The 19716-nt window shown below is 51.8% G+C and overlaps 4 protein-coding genes across 4 annotated transcripts; 3 read left to right on the top strand and 1 right to left on the bottom strand.

Annotated features, from left to right (window-relative positions):
* The first annotated feature begins 275 nt into the window (after window positions 1-275).
* COCSUDRAFT_54396 (20S proteasome alpha subunit C) lies at window positions 276-2608 on the top strand. The gene is made up of 6 exons (XM_005644592.1): window positions 276-527; window positions 746-833; window positions 994-1168; window positions 1496-1661; window positions 1962-2045; window positions 2259-2608. Exons 1-6 carry the CDS (start codon window positions 366-368, stop codon window positions 2349-2351), a joined length of 768 nt encoding a protein of 255 aa, XP_005644649.1. The 5' UTR covers window positions 276-365; the 3' UTR covers window positions 2352-2608.
* Window positions 2609-3093: 485 nt separating this feature from the next.
* On the top strand, window positions 3094-6763 carry COCSUDRAFT_30748 (D-Ribulose-5-phosphate 3-epimerase). The gene is made up of 9 exons (XM_005644591.1): window positions 3094-3276; window positions 3535-3583; window positions 3750-3819; window positions 3942-4011; window positions 4257-4371; window positions 4886-4954; window positions 5210-5329; window positions 5777-5903; window positions 6193-6763. Exons 1-9 carry the CDS (start codon window positions 3122-3124, stop codon window positions 6249-6251), a joined length of 834 nt encoding a protein of 277 aa, XP_005644648.1. The 5' UTR covers window positions 3094-3121; the 3' UTR covers window positions 6252-6763.
* A 2965-nt stretch (window positions 6764-9728) lies between these two features.
* On the top strand, window positions 9729-13844 carry COCSUDRAFT_57828 (hypothetical protein; the record flags this gene model as incomplete). The annotated part of the gene is made up of 8 exons (XM_005644590.1): window positions 9729-9876; window positions 10171-10312; window positions 10732-10883; window positions 11384-11555; window positions 11805-12204; window positions 12551-12736; window positions 13025-13167; window positions 13745-13844. 8 exons carry the CDS (start codon window positions 9729-9731, stop codon window positions 13842-13844), a joined length of 1443 nt encoding a protein of 480 aa, XP_005644647.1.
* A 1606-nt stretch (window positions 13845-15450) lies between these two features.
* On the bottom strand, window positions 15451-18788 carry COCSUDRAFT_44070 (hypothetical protein; the record flags this gene model as incomplete). The annotated part of the gene is made up of 6 exons (XM_005644589.1): window positions 15451-15742; window positions 16208-16371; window positions 16760-16894; window positions 17322-17453; window positions 18016-18222; window positions 18522-18788. 6 exons carry the CDS (start codon window positions 18786-18788, stop codon window positions 15451-15453), a joined length of 1197 nt encoding a protein of 398 aa, XP_005644646.1.
* Between the last annotated feature and the right edge of the window lie 928 nt (window positions 18789-19716).

Here is a 19716-nt window from a genome sequence, read left to right as displayed (position 1 = left end):
GATCATAGTTGGAAACATTACTATTCGACAAGACAAAACCCGAATTAAATTTCACCCGTGCACTTCTACAGGTGCTATAGTTTTGTTTGTGCGGCCTTGCAGATGCCACAGCACCTCATCCCTGTGGTGCAGGGTTTTCCATGATAAAAAGGGAACTTTAAGGGGAATGCTTCAGTACTGTTAGGGTAGATGGCATGGCGAGTTTTCGTTAGAAATTGGCAATGCAGCACGCTCTTTAAGGCAGTATTGTACGATTTGATCAATTTTGGGTGCCTGTACCAGTGTCATAACGCCTGGATTGGTATATTACAGTGTTGTAGCAATAAAGAGCCAATCAACACCTAGGGGAGTGCTCAGGGGCAGTCATGGCCCGCAGATATGACTCTAGGACAACAATTTTCAGCCCGGAAGGCCGTCTTTACCAGGTGGAATATGCGATGGAAGCCATCTCCAACGCAGGAGCGGCACTTGGTGTCCTTGCTGTTGATGGAGTTGTCCTTGCAGCAGAGAAGCGCATCACGTCCAAGGTGTACCAGCAAAAGAATATACTGATCGTTTCATTCGCATTTTCAGATAGCTCAGAACATGGAATGCTGCATGTCGGATGTCACAGTCTTTGCAAGACTGAATGTGCATCGAAGTGGTGGTGCTGCACTTTAAGTGCGGGCTCGTCTATCTGGATATCAGCATTGTCATACAGTCTTATATTTCAGTACGTAAATGATGAGCGTTCAATCTGCTGCAGCTTCTGGACACAAATGCAGTAGGAGTGAGGAGGGAGAAGATGTACAAGCTGGCAGATCATGTGGCGTGCGCGGTAGCTGGCATCACAGGTGAGCACGAGCAATCCTCCGATTCTGTTCCACCAGCAGCACAAGCCATCAATGAGCGCAGCAAGCATGCTGGACAGTTCTGCAGAAAATTTTCCATGCGACTCTCCAGTCTCCCTGCGCCCAACACCTGTCTCTCACAGAATCTGTCACCTGCGCGCAGCTGACGCCAACATCCTCATAAACAAGTGCCGGCTAGCGGCGCAGCAGTACGAGTTTGCCTACCAGGAGCCCATCCCAGTCGAGCAGCTGGTGCGGTCGTTGTGCGACAACAAGCAGGGGTACACCCAGTTTGGCGGCCTGCGACCGTTTGGCGTCTCCTTGCTCTACGGCGGCTGGTGCGTGACTTGCCTTGTTGCGCACATCCAACCTTGTGCTCTGTCAGATCAGCTTTGACCCATTTGTGTGGTTTTACGAGGGTAAGTCATTGCAATTGTTTGTATTTCTTCCCTCCATGGCGCTCGCACTACTCTGTGTGCTTTGCATATTCTAGCTGTGTTGCAGCTGAAAAGGTGCATCCACAGCAGAACTCCCAGGGAAGATTTCTCAGAGTTTTGAGCCTTTTAGACAGCGCTTACAGGAATGCTGCAAACACTGCGAAGCAAGCATATGGTGCATCAGGGGGTTGGCAGTTGACAATGACTGATTTGCATGGCTGCTTGCAGGGATGAGGACAGGGGGTTCCAGCTGTACCAGAGCGATCCCAGCGGCAACTATGGTGGCTGGAAGGCCACAGCCATTGGCGCCAACAAGCAGGCGGCCCAGAACCTCCTCAAGCAGGACTACACCGATGAGATCACCCTGGACATGGCCATCAAGCTCGTAACCAAGGCAAGTCCAGCCTGACAGCGGTTCAATCACAGCTCTCACAAAACGTGCAATGACTCTTTGTATGTCATCAGAGCATCATTCGGAATGTGACTCCTAAGAAAGGAAGAGCCCATCTGGGATGAGCTGTACTCCACCTGTGATGCCTTCGAGAAACCCATCAGAATGTCAATTTGAATTTCCTGCCTGGAAAGGAAATGCCCATTTCAGGAGACTGCTATTGATAGTTTTGAAGGAGCTGGTTGTGCTGGTGCAGTAGCACCTAGTATATTTGTGCTGAGCTGGTTTTTTGCTGGGATGCAGATCCTGAGCAAAACCATGGACAGCACATCGCTGTCCCCGGAGAAGGTCGAGCTTGCCACCATCTCAAAGAACGCAGCTGGCGAGGTAGCACAACCTGCTTCAAATCTTTTAATTCTCCGATATAGTTTATAAATACTAACTTTAATATTCTACCGCTTCACAGCATAGATGTACTTCCTTTGTATCAGTATATTTACAGCCATGTCAACATGTGCCGGAGTGCTGGGGCAGGCGCGCTGATATGGGTCTTTCGTTTTTTCAACAAGATCTGATGTGGGGAGTTCCTCTTTGTGACAGGTGGTGTACCGGGTCTATGAGGATGCCGACCTGCAACCGCTGCTGGATGCAGTGAACGAGGAGACGCAGAAAGAGAAGGACGCTGAATCCTGAGCTCTCTCAGGCTGGTAGCAGCCACTGGAGCAGGACCCTGCTGAGAACTATGCATGCGTTGCTGTCACTCATGCAGTGTGGCTGGCGCATAGCTAGCGCATGTGTACACTGCAAACTTGTCTCTGAACTGCAGTGCAGCCACCGCAGCAGTGCTCACAGATCTGCAGAACTCTGAGGATATCGCTGATCTGGCAGAGCCTCTGAGCTCCTGCGGCCTTGAATAATTGCCAAGCCTGTAACAGAACGGTTCCTAGGCCTATAGGTTCCAAACTCTGAACAGGTGACTTGAAGCTTGTTGGCTGATGCCCGGACTTCTGGGAGATTACTTTGTTAACGATATGTTTGAGAGCAGCTCGCCTTCCCGCGAGTCACAAACCAAATGCCTTTAAGAAATTTTCCTGAAACTGTCACGTACGGTACATCAGGACCCGGTACGGGCCGTCCTTGTGACAATCATTTGCTTCATTCAGTGGCTGGGATCTTGGGCACTGCCAGCCATAGGTCACGGGTGCATGCATGTCTATACAGCTCTATGAGAATTAGAAAGCAATTATGACTGGCTGTTGAAAATTTGCATGTTGGACAGCACCCTCATGATTGACTGGGTATTCCCGGTTTATCACGCCTTTTCCACCGTTGGTATCTTGGTTTTACCTGCGAGATTTGCAGTGAGGTGACGGGGAAACGTGAAGGTGAGCCACGAAGCTGAATCGATCAAAAGCACATCAACTTTTTCAGGCATCTTGCGCAGACACAATCGGATCAGGGAAATGGCGTCTTTCACCGCTACTTTCGCGCCAGCTCTTCCAGCAAAGTTGTGTGGTGCCGGCAGCAGGTCGCTCAAGGCCAGCAGCAGGGCTGCCGTCAGAGTGTCAGCCAAGGGCGATGGAGCCCGTGTAGACAGGTTCTCGAAGGACAGCATCATGTGCGTTATATTATCTTTCCTATTTGCCCTGGTTGCCACGATACAGGCATGCAGTACGTGGGCACAAATACCGTACTAGAGTTGCATCCAGACTGGAGGAGCTGTTGCTGTCTCCTTGATAGTATCTTGATTCAAAATGAATTAAGGTGCAATAAGCACATTTCAAACCTGTGACGTTTTTAAAGCAATTGGTAGTATCGTGGTGTTTGACTGGGCAATACTGGTGGCACTACTTGACACTGGCCCTGTGCGCTGCAGTGTGTCTCCGTCGATTCTTTCGGCAAACTTTGCCAAGCTCGGCGAGCAGGTGAGCGTATGTCACAAAGTTTTGGGATCGGTTTGCTAGCCCAACAATTCTGGAATCTGCTCTTTGGTCCTTGCGATATCTGCAGACACACGAATGCTACACTGCCTTCACCTTGTTGACAGATGCACCTCACTTTTACCAAATACCATGGATGTCTATTGTACAGGTGCTTGCTGTGGTCGATGCTGGCGCACAGTGGGTCCATGTCGATGTCATGGACGGCAGATTTGTCCCAAGTGCGTACTGGCTTATCTTGCCATCTTGTAGAAACAGCCAACAGTGATATGCACATTGTGGACTCAACTTAAATCAGAATATTTATCATCACTGCTGTTTATCATCACTGCTGTTGGTGCAGACATCACAATCGGTCCTCTGGTGGTCGACGCCCTCAGGCCGCTGACAGATGCAGTTATCGACACACATCTGTGAGCCTCTTTCTCTCCGTATCTTACTTTCCCCTCGCTCGCATGCTCGTGCTTCTTGTCAGGCTTGCAGCTTCCCACTGACATGCATGCATTGCGTGGATCGCATCTCATGCATCATTTATGCAGCATGCATGCACCAGGACTGCTGAGCTATGTGGGAGGTATGAAGCATGTCAGAGTGGTGTATAAGATGTACATGCCAAGCATACAGGAAAATAATTTGCTGGGTGGGCGCATGTGCGCAGGATGATTGTGGAGCCAGAGCAGAGGGTGGCTGACTTTGCCAAGGCAGGCAGTGACATCATCAGCGTGCACGCAGAGCAATCAGCCACCATCCACCTCCACCGTGTGGTCAACCAAGTGAGTGATCCACCCTCTACACAGTGATTGACCCTCCTACATGTGCCCTTTGCAGGCGTCTATATATGACCATAGGCTTGATTCTTCCAGTGGCACTAATGGCAGGGCCCCACGGCGTAAGCCAAGCATGAGCACATCCTGTATGGCATTTGGTGAAACTTCTTAGGAAGGACAGCAATTGTGGCACCAGAGGAACAGTAGGGGCAATGCAACATGCTGGGGACGGCTGTGATGCAAGTCTTTGGAGGCAGTGGCCGAGGTTGTGAGCAGTATTTGGTGAAGTGCCCAAGCGCTAGCATGCATGATCTTGCACTTGTGCTGCAAATTGGTGGCCAGCGCTGACTTTGCGTAGCCACATGTAATGGGGGAAGTATTGTATGTGCAAGGATGGAAGCCTTAACAGCCTTCACCTGTCAGATGAGGGGATGGGAGCACCGTGCTGTGCTGGACAGTGCAACAAAAAGACAATGCAGAGAGGTCTGCATGTGACCATTGATGGGTCTGTGCGCTGCAGATCAAGGACCTTGGAGTGAAAGCTGGTGTGGTGCTCAATCCCGGCACATCCCTGACCACCATTGAGGAGGTGTGTTGCTGCCTCATTGCCCCTCCATCCAAATTAAATATTCCTTCGTAGCCAATGGTGCATTCTCCAATCCAATCGAGCAAGCCCCTGGTGATAGAATTGCAGGAAGACCCCCAAATGTTGCCTTGAAACATTTCCCGCACCGCCTTCGGTGCGGGGTTCAGAATACAACAGAGTGATCTTGTGACCTCAAAGAGTGGCGCTGAGGAATCACCAGTACGGTATCTCCGTGCATGAACCCCTGTGCATGCGCAGGTCATCGAAATTGTGGACCTGGTGCTCATCATGAGCGTCAACCCGGGCTTTGGAGGCCAGAAGTTCATCAACTCACAGGTCGACAAAATCCGCCGCCTCAAAGCCCTCTGCAACTCCAAGGTGGGCAATGAGCCACCCTCAAACTCTCACGGAAGTCATGTCTGTGAATAAGCGTCTGCAGCGTAGGTAGTCGGCTGCTGCAGGAATAGAGATGCACACAAGTAGTCAGCAGTGTGCTTCAACTGATCACTGTGAGAGTCATGTGGAACTCTGGGTAGCCACAGCATCTACTGCTGCAGGCATGCATCTGCATGCCTTGTATGCCTTGATTCTTGCAAAAATTCCAATTCTGTCATTTGTGATTGATTGACCACTGTCGAGACCGTGAGCCTAGAAAGCTTTGTCGTTTGGCACGCTTTGTACCATATACAGGCTGTGTATCTCTGCGACTGCATGTGTAATTCTCTGTCCTTTGGTAACCAGCATGTGCGCCCCTAGGGGATTAGTGGGACAACATCACTTCTACCCCCTGGGACTGAAATGAAAGCGTTGATTTGCGTGACTCAGGGAGTGAACCCGTGGATTGAGGTGGACGGCGGGGTCACCCCTGCAAATGCCTACCAGCTGATTGATGCCGGCGCCAACGCACTCGTTGCCGGATCAGCCGTCTTCGGTGCCAAGAGCTACAAAGACGGTGAGCTCATTTGTTATTTGGAATCTCCTAGATTGCAATTTGTTTTGGCTTGTGTTTCGTTGGATTTTTGTGTGAAGATTGGCATATGAGACAAGTGTTGGCTCGAGTGGCAAGTAGGCTAGTTCAGGTCGTTGCAACAGCAGCAATTGCTGGTCTCCCCTGCTCATGTTTTCTGGGAATTTGTGTTGAAGCCACTTTGGCAAGCCCTCATGGGGCTTTGCTTTGCAGAGGAGCTAAGAGGGCGTTTTCTGGCAGTGACTGATTTCTGCCTGTGTTTCTGTCTGTGCAGCCATTGAGGGCATCAAGAAGAGCAAGGCGCCCTCAAATGGAGTGCCAGTGTCTGCCTGAAACCAGAGCGTGGGTATCATGATCAGAGAATTGGCATTGAGGCTCCAGGGCTCATTACAGTCGATGGGGGCAGCGAGGGAGGACTTCTTAAATTAATTGTTTTCTCACGATGTTTGCCAACGGTATGGATTCCCATGCAATCTTGTATACAGGACAGGTCTGAGACTGTTCCGCAGGGAGTTAGAGAGACCAGGTGTGACTGTGAGAAGACTGGCCCTTATTGGCCTAGAGGTGTTCACAGATGTACGAATCCAAAGTATCCAACAGGGAGGATCAAATGCTATCAACGGTGCAGGCACGCTTTTTTGAGTTGCAAGTTTGCAATGCAGTTGTAGGTTGCCAGTTGTATGGCGCACATGCATGTGATTCCAACTCCAATCTATTTCTTGTTGGATGCCATGCACTGTTGACAGCTGAAAGAAAGGTGCCTTGATGGACGGGAGCAGGTCTTGGCATTTCTGAGTGGCACTCAAATGTGCACCACATGTTCTTGTTTTCATTGTCTTGCCAATACACCTTTTGAATTACAACGTCTCACACATGCCAAGAAGGGTGCCCGGTGATGACTACTGAGTCACAACAATCTGATGAGACTTTGGTCGGTACTCAATCATGAGGAAACGACAATATCATCTTTCGGGGCTGAGGGCACTCTTCTTGGTCATAATCATTGATCCTGCATACAACTTGAGGCAACTTGCAAGCCTATAGGCTAGCTAGGCTGCTTGCGCAAAAGGACTGTACATTTCAGGAGCCCACCACTCGGGTGACTAGCTTTGCTTCCATTGCACATCCATCCGGGATCTCTGTTCATTTTTGCAACGGACCAGTTGCCCTATAGGTACACCGCTTCCGCAATGTGCATGCCCAAAATAAGCATATACTAGATAGCGCTCTCTTTCTTGTTCTGACGTAAGCCGCCTCAACCCTGCACATCGCATGCGACTGGATCGTTATCAGAAAAAGATCCTTGTAACAAAGGGTGACGGATTTTGACACCGTGCACAAACACACGTATTTTGTGTATAACAATTAAAAAGAGTTGAAAGAGTTGCAGCACACCTGGTGGTTCAAATGACCATGGGTATGACAGTACTTCCCACTGGGAATTCCCAGAGGCCTATATGGCCATGCTGCTTCCACAACTTTACTGGGCTAGAGAGCTGTTGCTAAGAGAAGTAAGTACAACACATGAAGTGCAGCATCAGCACCGTTCAACAGATTCAATGCAGCAGCCCAGACGCCGTGCCATGTGAACTTGTTGCTAGAAGCCTGCAACCAGCACCCCAATCAAATCAGAGGAAGAGGAGTGCACCATGAAGGCAAAAAAAACACCAAAAGACAGAAGAAAGGGCTGTCTTGTAAATGGACTTCAAGAGGTAGGAGAAAGGGCCGCCTAGCAAGTGTACTTTCTTTCCATGCATTCAAGTACCACAGCACAATTGATGCATGAATCAGCTCCTGCGATGCGATTGCTGGAGCAAGCTTGTTCAACATAACACCATTGAGCAGTTGACTGGCTGCCATAAAATCAGCAAACAAAGGAGGACCGTGGTACACCTGAAGCCTCTGGAGATTCTGCTGCAGGCACCAGCGCCGCGCAAAGGTTGCCAGGACCGTGTAAAGCACATGGAAAGCTGCATGAGTGCCCAACAAAGCTCTTGGAACGACCTCCCTGTGCAGCACCCAATACAATTTCAATGGCACTCATTTGAGTGCTTGCAGAGATTCACATCTGTCGGCTGGTGAAATGACATTTGTGCAGGTGAACAGTGCAAATTTTACCGGATAGGGCTGGCAAATGCCAGCATCCCAAAAAGGGCCAGCTCGCTGGCAAAGTAGGCACCGGTGGTATAGCGACGCAGGAAAGAGACATCAGGCGGGGCTGAAGCCAGGAGGGGTGCCAGGGGCTTGACGTGCAGCCATATGTACACTGCCTCTGCCGCAAGGAAAGCTGCCACTTGGACCCTGACACTCGCCCTTCATGCCCAGAACTGTCAGAAAAATAGTATATGTATTGAGGGAAGATCCGGTAAGTTTGGAAACCTTCAGCTAAAGTGAAGAATTGATCAGCACGCTGCATGGACGGGGCTGCCAACCTTTGTGTGCACCAGGCCAGAATGCCGAGTGAGATCCACAGCAACACGATTGGAGTTATGCTCATTTCAGAACCTTCTTCATCGGGGCCCCCGCTTGATATTGCATGCGGTTGTTTCGCTGAGTATGAGCTAGCTCTGGCAACGAACTTTCCCTGCTCTGCTGGCTTCCTCACACCTGAAGTAGGCTCGATGCTTGCGTGGCTTTGCCTCCACGAATTCTGTGACTCTGTATTTATTGATCTACATCGCCGGATCGTTCCTAGATGATAATTTGTGAGGCTTCTGATCACCACATGCCGTGCTCCAACCTGCATCCATGGCAGGTGTTTACAAGAGAAGGACATAGGGACGGACCGGGTGAGAATCATCCTACAATTCTGTAAGATCCTTTCAGACTAGGTCTGTGCTCCGATTGTCCTAGAATTTCTTGATCTCGTTGTTTTGTGTGCCATGCTCTTGTACTTTTGGCAGCACTTCAATCCTCCACTATCATGCGTATACTATGAGAGCGACACCACTTTGCAGGTGATGTAACATTGCAGCTTTGATAATGTAGAATAGAAATAACATGCTCATCCAGGAGGGGCATGCAGAAGGGCAGGTCATAATTATGTGCAGCGGTTCGAAATTGCGCAGGTCAGCCAGAGCTTTCTTTGCTCGCCCCAATCCTCGTTCCTACGCTGCTGTCGTACCAGGCGGATCCAAGTACTATCTTCCACATTTGTGGTGAAGGTCAGGCCCCGAAACGGTGGTTGCCCGGGTCGGACATCAGGCCATTTGTTGCCACGTGACAGCCTCGGCAGGCAGCTTCCATTCCAAGAGGTGACCAGAGGGTGAATATTGTACCTGATAAGACACGCTGAGCCCATCGCTTAGCATTTCTTCTGCTGCTCTTCGGTGGGCACAGCCCCTAGCTCTTACAGGTATGTGCATCAATTTCACAAACTGGCTCTGCTATTTCAGCAAACCTGCCTCAACATCACTTTTCGTGCAATAATACTTCTTGCAAAGCCCCCATTGTCTAGGGACTTTTTTTTTCTTGTTGCTCGAGAGTGGGGGGATAACTTGGTCGGTACCTGCCCAAAGAAGGTTGTTGTGGTACGCGCTGCAACTTTACAATTGTCAAATCCCACAGGGTGTCAATGGAAAATATCCTTGCTGTTTTCGTGCAAGTTGCTATATGGCCCCATATGACATGCTCAGAAATTATAAAGGTTGCATCATGCATTGCCCCCTGATTGGGTTCAGACAGGCGACGGAAGGAGGCATTTGGCCAAGCATGGAAGATGTGCAGCTTGAAACACGTTCTCTTCGGAATTAAACCTTCTGCTCAGGAGTCACAGCAACATTATCTGCTGGGGTGTTAAGGTGGATCCGGATGGGACTGCCAGAGCTTGCATCACATGCCAGCTCTGCTCAGCAAAATGGGCACAAGGGCACTGACGTGTTTGCCAGCGCAAGCGAGTTTGACTCCACACTCGAAAAATTGTCCCCTCACCTGCTGGCTCGGCTGAGTCTGCACCCTGGTGCGCTGCTGACTCAACCTGCCTGGCTCATTACAAGCTGACTCTATTTTTCTCTGAGAAGACATGCCACAGTCACAAGCACGGTGCTACAAGCACGGTCCTATAAGATTTAGCTTCCAACTGTCTTGGCGCCCCATGTTAGTTGCAAAGCCAAATTCAAGCCAGGACTGCGATGTGCATGCAGCTAGACAGAGGAAGAGAGCCAGTGCCTAAGCATGTGCAAGCTGAAGGGTTAGTAAGTTATTGTCAGAAATCATGACAGGGATCAGAATATTTGACAATGTTTCTGGGCAGGGGGAATGGCAGGGAGGGCAGGGGGCGGAAGATCGCCGGGCACGCCGGGCAGCAGCAGCAGCTGCGCAGGATCGCCGTCGGAGACCGCGTCCAGCGGCAGCCGCCAGCCTGGCTCCGACCGGCACAGGCGCCGGGGCAACCGGTGCGCGCCCAGGACTGACCACCTTACTTGATCTGACGCATGCGACGTCAAGAGTGAAACACCGTTACCCTCCTTCTATGAGTAAACTCATGCCACACCTAGCTGATATCAGATGTCATGCTTTCATCTGCTGTATTGTGCAGCATGTCAGTACGAGGGGTAAACGGTGCGCGCCCGTGCCTAAACAGCTCGGTGCCGGGAATGCGCAGAATAATGCACACCCCCATCCAGTGGGTCACATAACTGGTAGGATTGTCGTTAGTCAAGTACATGGACAAGTCTTAGCTCCTGCTTTCGTGGTGTCATGCTCGTGTTGGCAGTCGTGTGGGCAGCCTGTCAAAAGACATGACAGCAACACCTCAGAATCACAAGGGACGGGTGTTCTGAGCTGCTGAGGTGCTAATAATGTGCATGCGCAGGTCATGGGCGAAGCAGGCACCCTTGCCCGATTTGGTCGCACCCCCCGGGCTGACCCCCCCTTCCCGCTCCAGTGTGGGGAGCCTGCCCAGTCCCCCCTACTCTGCTGACGTCGAACGAGCCTTCCGCCAGCGGGGCAACACAGTCAACAAATGTGCGCGCACCTGCCCTGTGTTTCTGATATCCAGTGGACTCTAATTATAAAACTCAGAGTCCCCTGTGATATCCTGCTTTGCAGCAGCGCTGGTCCAAGTTGGTTGCAGCAATGAAGGCCTTGGCTTGATGCACCAAATTATTTGCCTCGAGCTTTATGAACCAGGTGTACCGAATTTGAAGCGCTGTGGCAGGTGTTGTCTGCTCCATTGGCAGGTCATGCTCTGCAGGTTGCTTCATAAAAAGATCCAAGTTTGTCTGGAACCCAGGGTTTAGTATTATTGATTTCACGGATCTCTACTCCTCTGGTCTTCAGTAATGCTCCACGATTCTAGGTGGTACAACTCCTCTGGAAGTCCACCCCTCTGCACGCCATCTAGAGGAAGATCCAGATGACCTTTAGATGGGGCACCCTATTACAGCATGCATAGCAGAATTTGCACCGGAGCATGGGCAGGTATACAGTTTGGGTCTGACGTGTAGCCTGTTGATGGACCGTAGCTTTCAGCCGGCCGCGCAGCGCAGAGAGCACCCCGGGATCCACGCCGTCAAGGGGCGTGCCGCTCCCGCCGTCCCACGAGTCGCCTCCCTCAGCGTCCAGTCAGCCCTGGGAAACTGTGTCCCCCAAGCCCCCGGGATCCCACCCTCGCCCCTCCTCCAGCCGCCTCAACAGGTCCTCCCGCTCCCCTACATCTGCTATGTTACAGATATTTGTTTCGTGCGAAAGAAATGCAGTAAAAATCGCAGAGACAGGAGGCTGGACTCCTGTGTGATTGCACAAACATGCAGGACTAGATCATTAAAATTGCATGAAGCAATTGTCACTAGGTCTCTCAGTCTCACAGGTTCTAAATATGCATGGGCAACACCACACTCTCAGAAGATTCGGGTGATTAACCGTAGGGTTATTTTGTTTTGACAGGCAGCACCAGCCCAGGAAGCTTCTCCTGAGCGACGCCGGGCAGCGCCTGCTGCGCGCCGGCCAGCGCGGCGGCTCCGAGGCCGGCTCCGAGGAGGGCGCGCCGTCGCAGACTCGCGCTCACCCCACTTCCAACGCATCCGCCACGTCATCACCCATAAGGGAAACAAACGCTGCCGCTGCATGTGCTGCAGCATCAGAGTATCTGAGTCCACTAACAGCGGCCGGCAAATGCAATGGTAGTAAGTCCCCGCGGTCAGAAGAGATCCATGCGAGTGCCGGCCCGGACGCTGCCGGGCGGCCGCCGCCGGCGACCGCTGCCGCGGCCGCTGCGCCCCCGGGAGAGGGGTCGCGCGCGGAGGAGAGCGGCGAGGATGCGCAGAGAAGGCTCGAGCGGCTGCGGGTGAGATCTCTGCATTTTGGGGCAGAAGAATCTGCAGTGGTGGTATGAGCTGCTGTACTCCTCAACTGCCCATCAGCAATAGCGATTGAAGTCTTCCGTGCAGGAAGTCTCCTTGGAAAAGATTCACGACTGCGATGCCCAATTCAGACGGACATGCCTCTTGCCTTCTATGCGCACACACTGAGAGCACCTGGGGCGACCGTGGTCATTTGTACTGCACCCACAAGAAGGCAGCTTTCATGAGCTCACCTGTGAGAATAGGTGTTCTCGTGGCTTGGTTCAGTAAATATGAGGGTATTACAAATAGTGAGCATGTAATTTTTCTGTGTTGTCACCCGTGGTGCAGACGGAGAAGGAGCTGGCGGATGACCTGGCGACGCAGATGGCGATGCAGGCGCAGCAATTAGTCGCCGAGCGCGCTGACATGGCGGCCCGCAATGCTGAGCTGGCACGCGAGAACGCGCAGGCAAGCAGACATAATAATCTATTGCCTTCAACTGCCTTCCTCTTTATCTGCTTATTGCCTCTCTGCGTCCCTTCTACCTGTATTGCTCTGTTGGCACATGCCATGATTCCCTCACCTTCCATTTCTTATGCTGTCTATGGTGATCAATCAAAAGATATTTCGCAGCTTTAATCTATAATTTGGGCAACCCATCACATGACATCAGAGCAGCCATGCTTGAAGCCTCACCGTTGGACACACCACGGTGGAAACACCGAGTCTTCTTCTCTGATGTAGCGTGATAACATTATGCTTGTAACATCGAAAATCCCTTCCCTGCTCTACTCAAAGTGATAAGTTCTCCCTTGCGCGCAGCTAATGGCGCGGCTGGAGTTCCTGGAAGCTTCGCGCGGCGCCGCGGCGGACGGAGGGAACGCGGCGGAGGACGGGGACGCGCAGCAGCCAGAGCAGCAGGCGCTCGAAGAAGAGCTGGGGTTCCTGCACGACCTGCTGCAGCGGTGGGGGCACTTTACTGTAATCCTGTCACCTTTAGTAACCCTGATTTGTATTCCTCTGGCCTTTTGAGATCAGACGACCTCAGCATGCAGAGCAGGGGTGCGCCAAAGAGAGGCCTGGCTTGGGCAAGGGGCACTGCAAAATAATACAGAGTGTTTGCTAAGTGGAGTTACAGTTGGACAACTCCTGGCAATTCCCGCGGCTGGGGATTGTTTATCCGAACCCCCTGTATGCTGAAATGCACCGGGCGGCATCAGAGTCATCCAGGAGGTTCCCACAAGAAACCTTCTTTATAAGCATGACCTGCTATCGGCAGTTCACATGAAGAGGCCTGGCAAGGACAAGTGGCATGCACTGTCAACATGCGACGCAGCGCTGTGATCGAACAAAGGATGGTGGGGCAGTCTTGCAGGATTGCGAGTTTTGCAGTGTCAGAATCACGCGCCGCTTCTTGCTGCGGCATTCTCTTGCATCATGGCTCAGCAGGAACACACCTGGAGGCAGTTCTTGGAGCATCTGCCATGCGAGACTGATTGCAATGAGAAAACAGAGCACGGAAGGTGGTGTGTGGTGATGCAGGGCCGAGGAAGAGAAAGCTCTGCTGGAATGGCAGCTGCAGCAGCAAGCAGTCACTTTGGCTCACCCGCCGGACTCTGAAGGTCATGGACTTGGGGGCTGACATCTAGGCAGAGCCTGATGCACCAGGCTGTTCTGTGCATATTGGGCAGAGCAAGGAGATTCCCAAAGATGCATATGTTGCAGCACTGCAAAATTGTTTGATCAGTACAGAATGGCAGCAGACAGGCAGGCTAAAACTGCTCGAAGGCTGCAGGAGAGCATTGCGGTGGTCTTGTAGCCTCTGCGGAGCAGCCAGATGTGCAATGCTGGCAGCTGCCCTTGCAAAAATGAGGGTTTGGAGCTATATAGCGCGATGTAGAGTTTGCAATGCATGGCTTGGATTTCTGCAAATTGCATTGAGGTCAACGCAACGGCAGAACTTTGTTAGACACAGTGCTACACCATTTGGTTTATAGGCTGCAAATGAGTGCGAAGGTGTGTACAGTTGGTGTATTTTCAGAGGCTCAGTTGGTACTTGGAGCATTCATATCTATGCCGATTGTTCACGGCGTTCAGCATTGAGATTCTTTACGTATGTGTGCACGCCCTGAAATCTTTCCATAACAAATTTGAGTTGCTTTAAAGTTGAGATGCTGACCAGCTGGTACTGATGAACTTGGTACAGATGCATATTGTTGTCAGAGAGCAGTACAATGAGTGGCAATCTAAGATCACTGGTCTTATATGGTAGCTGGGACCTGCGGTGCTTTACAATATGATAATATCATCGATGCCTTGCCAATCTCAAGATGAGCTCATTCCTCATGCATGACATGTACATCAATGGGATGGGGTATCGATTGTCTGATGCAATTAAGGCTTTTAGCCAGCTCCTACCATCCTGCCTACTAATAGTATTCTAAATTGCATTTGATCATGATGTGCTGTAGCCCACTCACATGACATGCATATGCCTTCGTCTGGCAAGCAAAAGAATGCCAATACAGATTGGTACACACCTGCGGCCAACTCCCTACATACCAAGGTTCCAGATGCTGCTGAGAAAATTATATCCTAGACGCACGCTCCACAATGGAGTTCGAACCTGAACGAGGCATATTGTGCATTAAAAATCACTTCTGCCGTTCTTGGGCTGCTAGTATAATATTGTACACTGATATGGCATCAAATTGCCATCCAAGTCATCATACAATCAGCCTGGAGATTCTGAACGTTTCTCCCGCCCCAGCGCTGAAGTTGATGCGGGCAGTAAAGCATCACTAACAGCTCTCATGGCTCTCAGAACACATGGCAGCCCCTTCTGAGGCTACACAACAATGCCATATCTCTCAGCACATCTTCTCATCAAGTCTGCCTCAGCTCTCCGCAACATCACTTTGACAGGATCCCTACCTTCTACCTTATAGCCTCCACAAAAACGACCTCTCCTATGGCCCCCTCGATATCAGTGCTTCTCACAACGCATGCCGGGCCCACAATGGAAAAGAACCACAATTCATGCAGCGTATTGCGCTTGCAGATGAAGGCCTCCATCTGCTCGTGCCCCTCGACAGCTGCCGCGCTTGAAAATTGACAGAATCCTCAAATTCAAAAATCAACTCAACAGGTCACGCGGCAGCTTGTGCTCACGGACAAATGCCTCCATTTGCTCGCGTCCCTCGACAGCTGCCCATTCAGTCTGAAATCTCAACCCCAGAATTCACAGTTCAATTCAACAGATCGCGCAGCAGGTTATGCTCGCGAATGAAGGCCTCCATCCGCTCGCGCCCCTCGTTGGCAAGCACTCGAATGCGCTCTACCGTCAGTGGCTTTGCGGGCAGCTCAGAACGCTTTTTTAGCTTTCCCGCCGTTGAGGATTCGTATTCGAACACCTTCTGGGCGGTTTCCGTGAGGCTACGGGGAACCCCGTCGACCAGTCCGTAACGCCACCTCATCACTGTGCGCATTCTTTCGTCCCCCAGGACATCCAGTGCGAGCTCGATCACGTTCTTCACACTCCTGCAAAGTCAGAGAATGCTACATCAGAACTATACGAGGATTGGCGTGCAGAAACAGAGTAGGCTTTCGATGGGTATGTCACCAAGATTTGCCTCCGACTCAGTAGGCTCAGGCTTGTCCTGGGGGTCATGCTGCAAGAGGCAGGCAGAGTTGCACTTCTTTGCAACCCAACACTGCTGATGATGCAATGATCTAATCAAGAATCCCCCACTCCTCGGGCGCTTTAAGCCTGAATTGCCAAAGCCTCACGCCTCTGGTTCCAAGGGAAAGAAAAGCATCCCATGTGCAGAACCGAGAGGGGCAGGCCCCGTCCACAAGAGCTGATGGGCCAAGATAATCTCACGCCCCCCTCACACACATACCCAGCCAAACTATGCCATAGCCCTGTGTGCAAAGTACTATACATGCAGATCAGAAACTGCTTGTCACTTGCTGTGGAAAAATCTGTGAAGCGCCGGTGCCCACCTTTCCTTTTCCTCCTGCATGTATTCGCGCTCCCAGCCATCAGAGATGGCCTCATCGCCGAAGACCGCGGCATTCTTGTCCCCATTCACTGCCTTCAGGTCCCAAGAGATAGTGTTCCTCTTGCGATTCAGGATGCCTGCTGCTCGCTGTTCTGTGATTCCCACCTGCGCGCACACAGCACCACCCACAAATCAGCCCCTGTAATTGGGTACTGCAAAACCCAACCTGTGAAAACATAGCGTGGACATACGCATCAACACCCCAGTGATTCTGGCTTCAGCCCTGGACCAGGTCCAACATGCTCCAACACATATACGCACACCAGCGGTACTCCCTGCGACAACTAAGCACCAAGACAAGACGGGGCAATTTACATGAAGCAACAGCTTGCAAGCCTTGCTCCTTCAGACCTCAGCTCCTCAGAAGCAGGAACTGGCAAAACTCGCACAGGGGCGTTTGAGCAACCCCTCACGCATAGACAGGGGACATCTCTTGATCCAAAATGAAATACAGGGTGCATTTGATCTCTAATCCATTGGAGGGAATGCTCACATGCGCAGCGATCTCCGCGAGAGTGGGGTTGCGGCCAAGTGATAAAGACAGGTTATCCTCCACGGTCTTCATCCGACGCGCCAGCTGCTGTAATGCACCGCTCATCGGCAGGAGCCCGCTCTCCTTCATCACCATCTGTGCCATTGAAACACAAAATATTACAATAAGTGTAAGGCATAGCTTCTCTGATTTAAACTTGCTCCAGAATGAGGGGGGCCAGATGGCCCTCGCACTGCCTCGTATTCCTTGCATTCTGTCCTTGCTGAGTTTGCGTTCGATTTCATTCATATAATTTTGTGCCCCAAAATTCAAGCTGGCGGGGCCGGGTAAAAAACCGAGCATCGTGCCCACGATAAACTGGGCCTTGCTTGGATCTGGCGAGTCCAAGAAGGGGTAGGCTTGTGGCAGCCTTGAAGGCAGCCCTTAAGCCTTTTTTAAGGCTGCCACAAGCCTACAAACTGCAGCTTGCCTGCCTGTGTGGCAGTAAAAGCGTGCACCGATAACATAATAATAGTAATTGAAAGTGATCCAAAAAGCTTCCAGGTCCGGAGGTGTGCCCCACCCTGGTGATCCGGCTCATGATGTAGTACCAGGCGTAGGTGGTCAGGCGCGCCCCTTTAGACGCGTCAAATATCTCCGCCACTCGCAGCAGCTCCTGTTTCGCCTCCACCATCAGCTCGGCCTGAGTCATGCCCTGCGCATGCACATGCCGGCACATGTCAGTACCTGCTGTCACAGGCATTACTAATCTTTTGAAGTATTTTGTAGATGGCCCCGCTGCTAGCACCATCTGCACAAATCCAAGCAAAACAAACTCCAAATCGGAGTCAGCATTGCAGCAGAGGGAAAATGAAAGCAGGCAAGCATGCCAGCGCCAAGATGAGACTCTGTTCATCGAATTGTATTACTGCATCACCAAATTCTTTGCACCAGTGACAGCGCATCTGAGCCACCATGCCTTAAGAAGCAAAGTGCTTCCCACATGCCAGCTAATTGGTGCACTTTACAAACGCAGGAAGAGCCCTTTTCACGAGCACTACAAGCGGACCCGGCTGGCCTCAGCTGGCGGGGGCGGTGTAAATAGTGAGCACCGTGCCCACGATTGATTGGGACTTCCTCGGATCTGGCTAGTCCTTGAGGGGGTAGAATTATGGCAGCCACTACTTGCAGCTTGTCTGCAGAACGCACACTGCCTCTCGGCAGAAAAGCGTGTAAAAATAATAAGCAGGACTACGCTTGCCACAGGGGTGCCTCACCTGACTGTGAAATTTGCCGGTCAGCTTCATAAGCAGGCCCATGTTCACTTTCACAATGTGGAGCCCTGCAGCTTGCCCGGCCTCTAAGGCTTTATGCAAGGCCTTGACAGATGGCAGCCCGGCCCTCTCTGCCCATTCCTCATCTGACAGCTGGCGCCCCTCCGCCACTGCTGCCTCGCCCCTGAGCTTCTGCAGCTGCGCCTCCCTCTGTAAGCAGCACAGGCACGAGTCAGTCATACTACGTTGCTTCCAGTCGATTTTGTACTAACCCCATGCCTAAGACTGAATCTCAGAGTGCACGCCCAGCATGGCATTGACAAGCTGAAAGAAACAACGCTTGATTTTTTGTTCCTTAGGTGAATTCTGCCCAGAACAGACCTGAGTGAAAAAGGCCAACGATGGCAAAGGTGTAAAGCAGGATGGTAGACAACCAAACCCATGAAACCATCAGCAACAGACGCAATCATGCCCTATCCTAGCTGCCTGATTTATGGGCACGTAGGTACCTTGACGGCTGCGCACAGCTCAATCTCCTCCTCCCTTGTCAGGTAGCGCGTTGTCCTAGCTTCCTCCACGTTATCCCCCTTCCCAAACTGACCACTGCCGCTGGCTGCACCTGCCTCTGAACCAGCCAATTCCGCTGCGCTGGTCCGCCTCCTAGTTCTCTGCCGCCCGCTGGCCACTGGAGCAGCCTCACCGATTTCCCCTCTGCGGCGAGCGCGCAAAGCATGAGCGCGCCTGCCGGACAGCTGCCGCTGCCGCCGCCGCACCATTGATGCCGGGGTTGCCTGCCTGGATCCCCTGCCGCTGGTGCTTGCCCTGCAGACATCCAGGCAATCAGCATGAGCGACTCCCGCACAACACAATGACGTAAAATGCCTTGAAATGATGGGAAAGATGAGCGGGAAAAGTCGCCAAGAGAGATTGAGGGGCAGAAGGCTAAAGGAGCAAAACGTCAGCTCAAACCGCTTAAAAAAGCCCAGATCGGGCCTACGAACTGCTATCATTCCATCCTCTTCAACAAGCTGATCATAGGGAACGACAGTGTATTTAATACCAAGGAAGATACACTGATTGGAGTTTTACCCTGAGGACAGCTCAGAAGCTGAAGCTGCGTCGTCTTCCGCAGCGGCGCGCTGGACGCCAAAGCGCTCTGCCCGGGCTGAAATACCCCGATAGATACCCCCGTGCGTGAGGTCCTCCTCGGGCCAAGACTCAGGGAGGGTAGAGACCGAATCAAGGGTCTCGGGCTCACTCCAAAGCCGGGCTGCGACAATGGTGCTATTCCGCTGCTGCTGCTTATCTCTGCGAGAATGCGCGCCTGAAGCTGCTGACCGTGGCGGGACCGGCACGGCACTGCTCGTGGAAGCTACACACGGGCAGCGACATGCAATACCCTGTCTGGAGCTCCAAGAAATCATTGGACAGAAGCTTGCAGACACTGCTTGATGCTCACCCTTGTTGTGAATGTGTGAAATATTACGGAAGTTTAACCGGACGATCAGGCTTCCCAACGGGTTCTACACAGGACCGCGAGATTTGGCCGCGTCGTGGCACAGTGAGGAAGTATCCGAGCGAACGTGCGGTCACGCGAAAACCCTAGATTCAATGACGTGCAGGAAGTCCTAGCAGGAAACTGATGGGGGAATTGACATATGGAACTCGACAGGAGGCACCAAAGTCTCGCAAAGGGCAAAGCAA

Source organism: Coccomyxa subellipsoidea (assembly GCF_000258705.1).
Source record: "Coccomyxa subellipsoidea C-169, whole genome shotgun sequence".
Lineage (NCBI taxonomy): Eukaryota > Viridiplantae > Chlorophyta > Trebouxiophyceae > Coccomyxaceae > Coccomyxa > Coccomyxa subellipsoidea.
The sequence above is the reverse complement of the archived record's forward strand: the minus strand, read 5'-3'. Positions and strand labels throughout refer to the sequence as shown.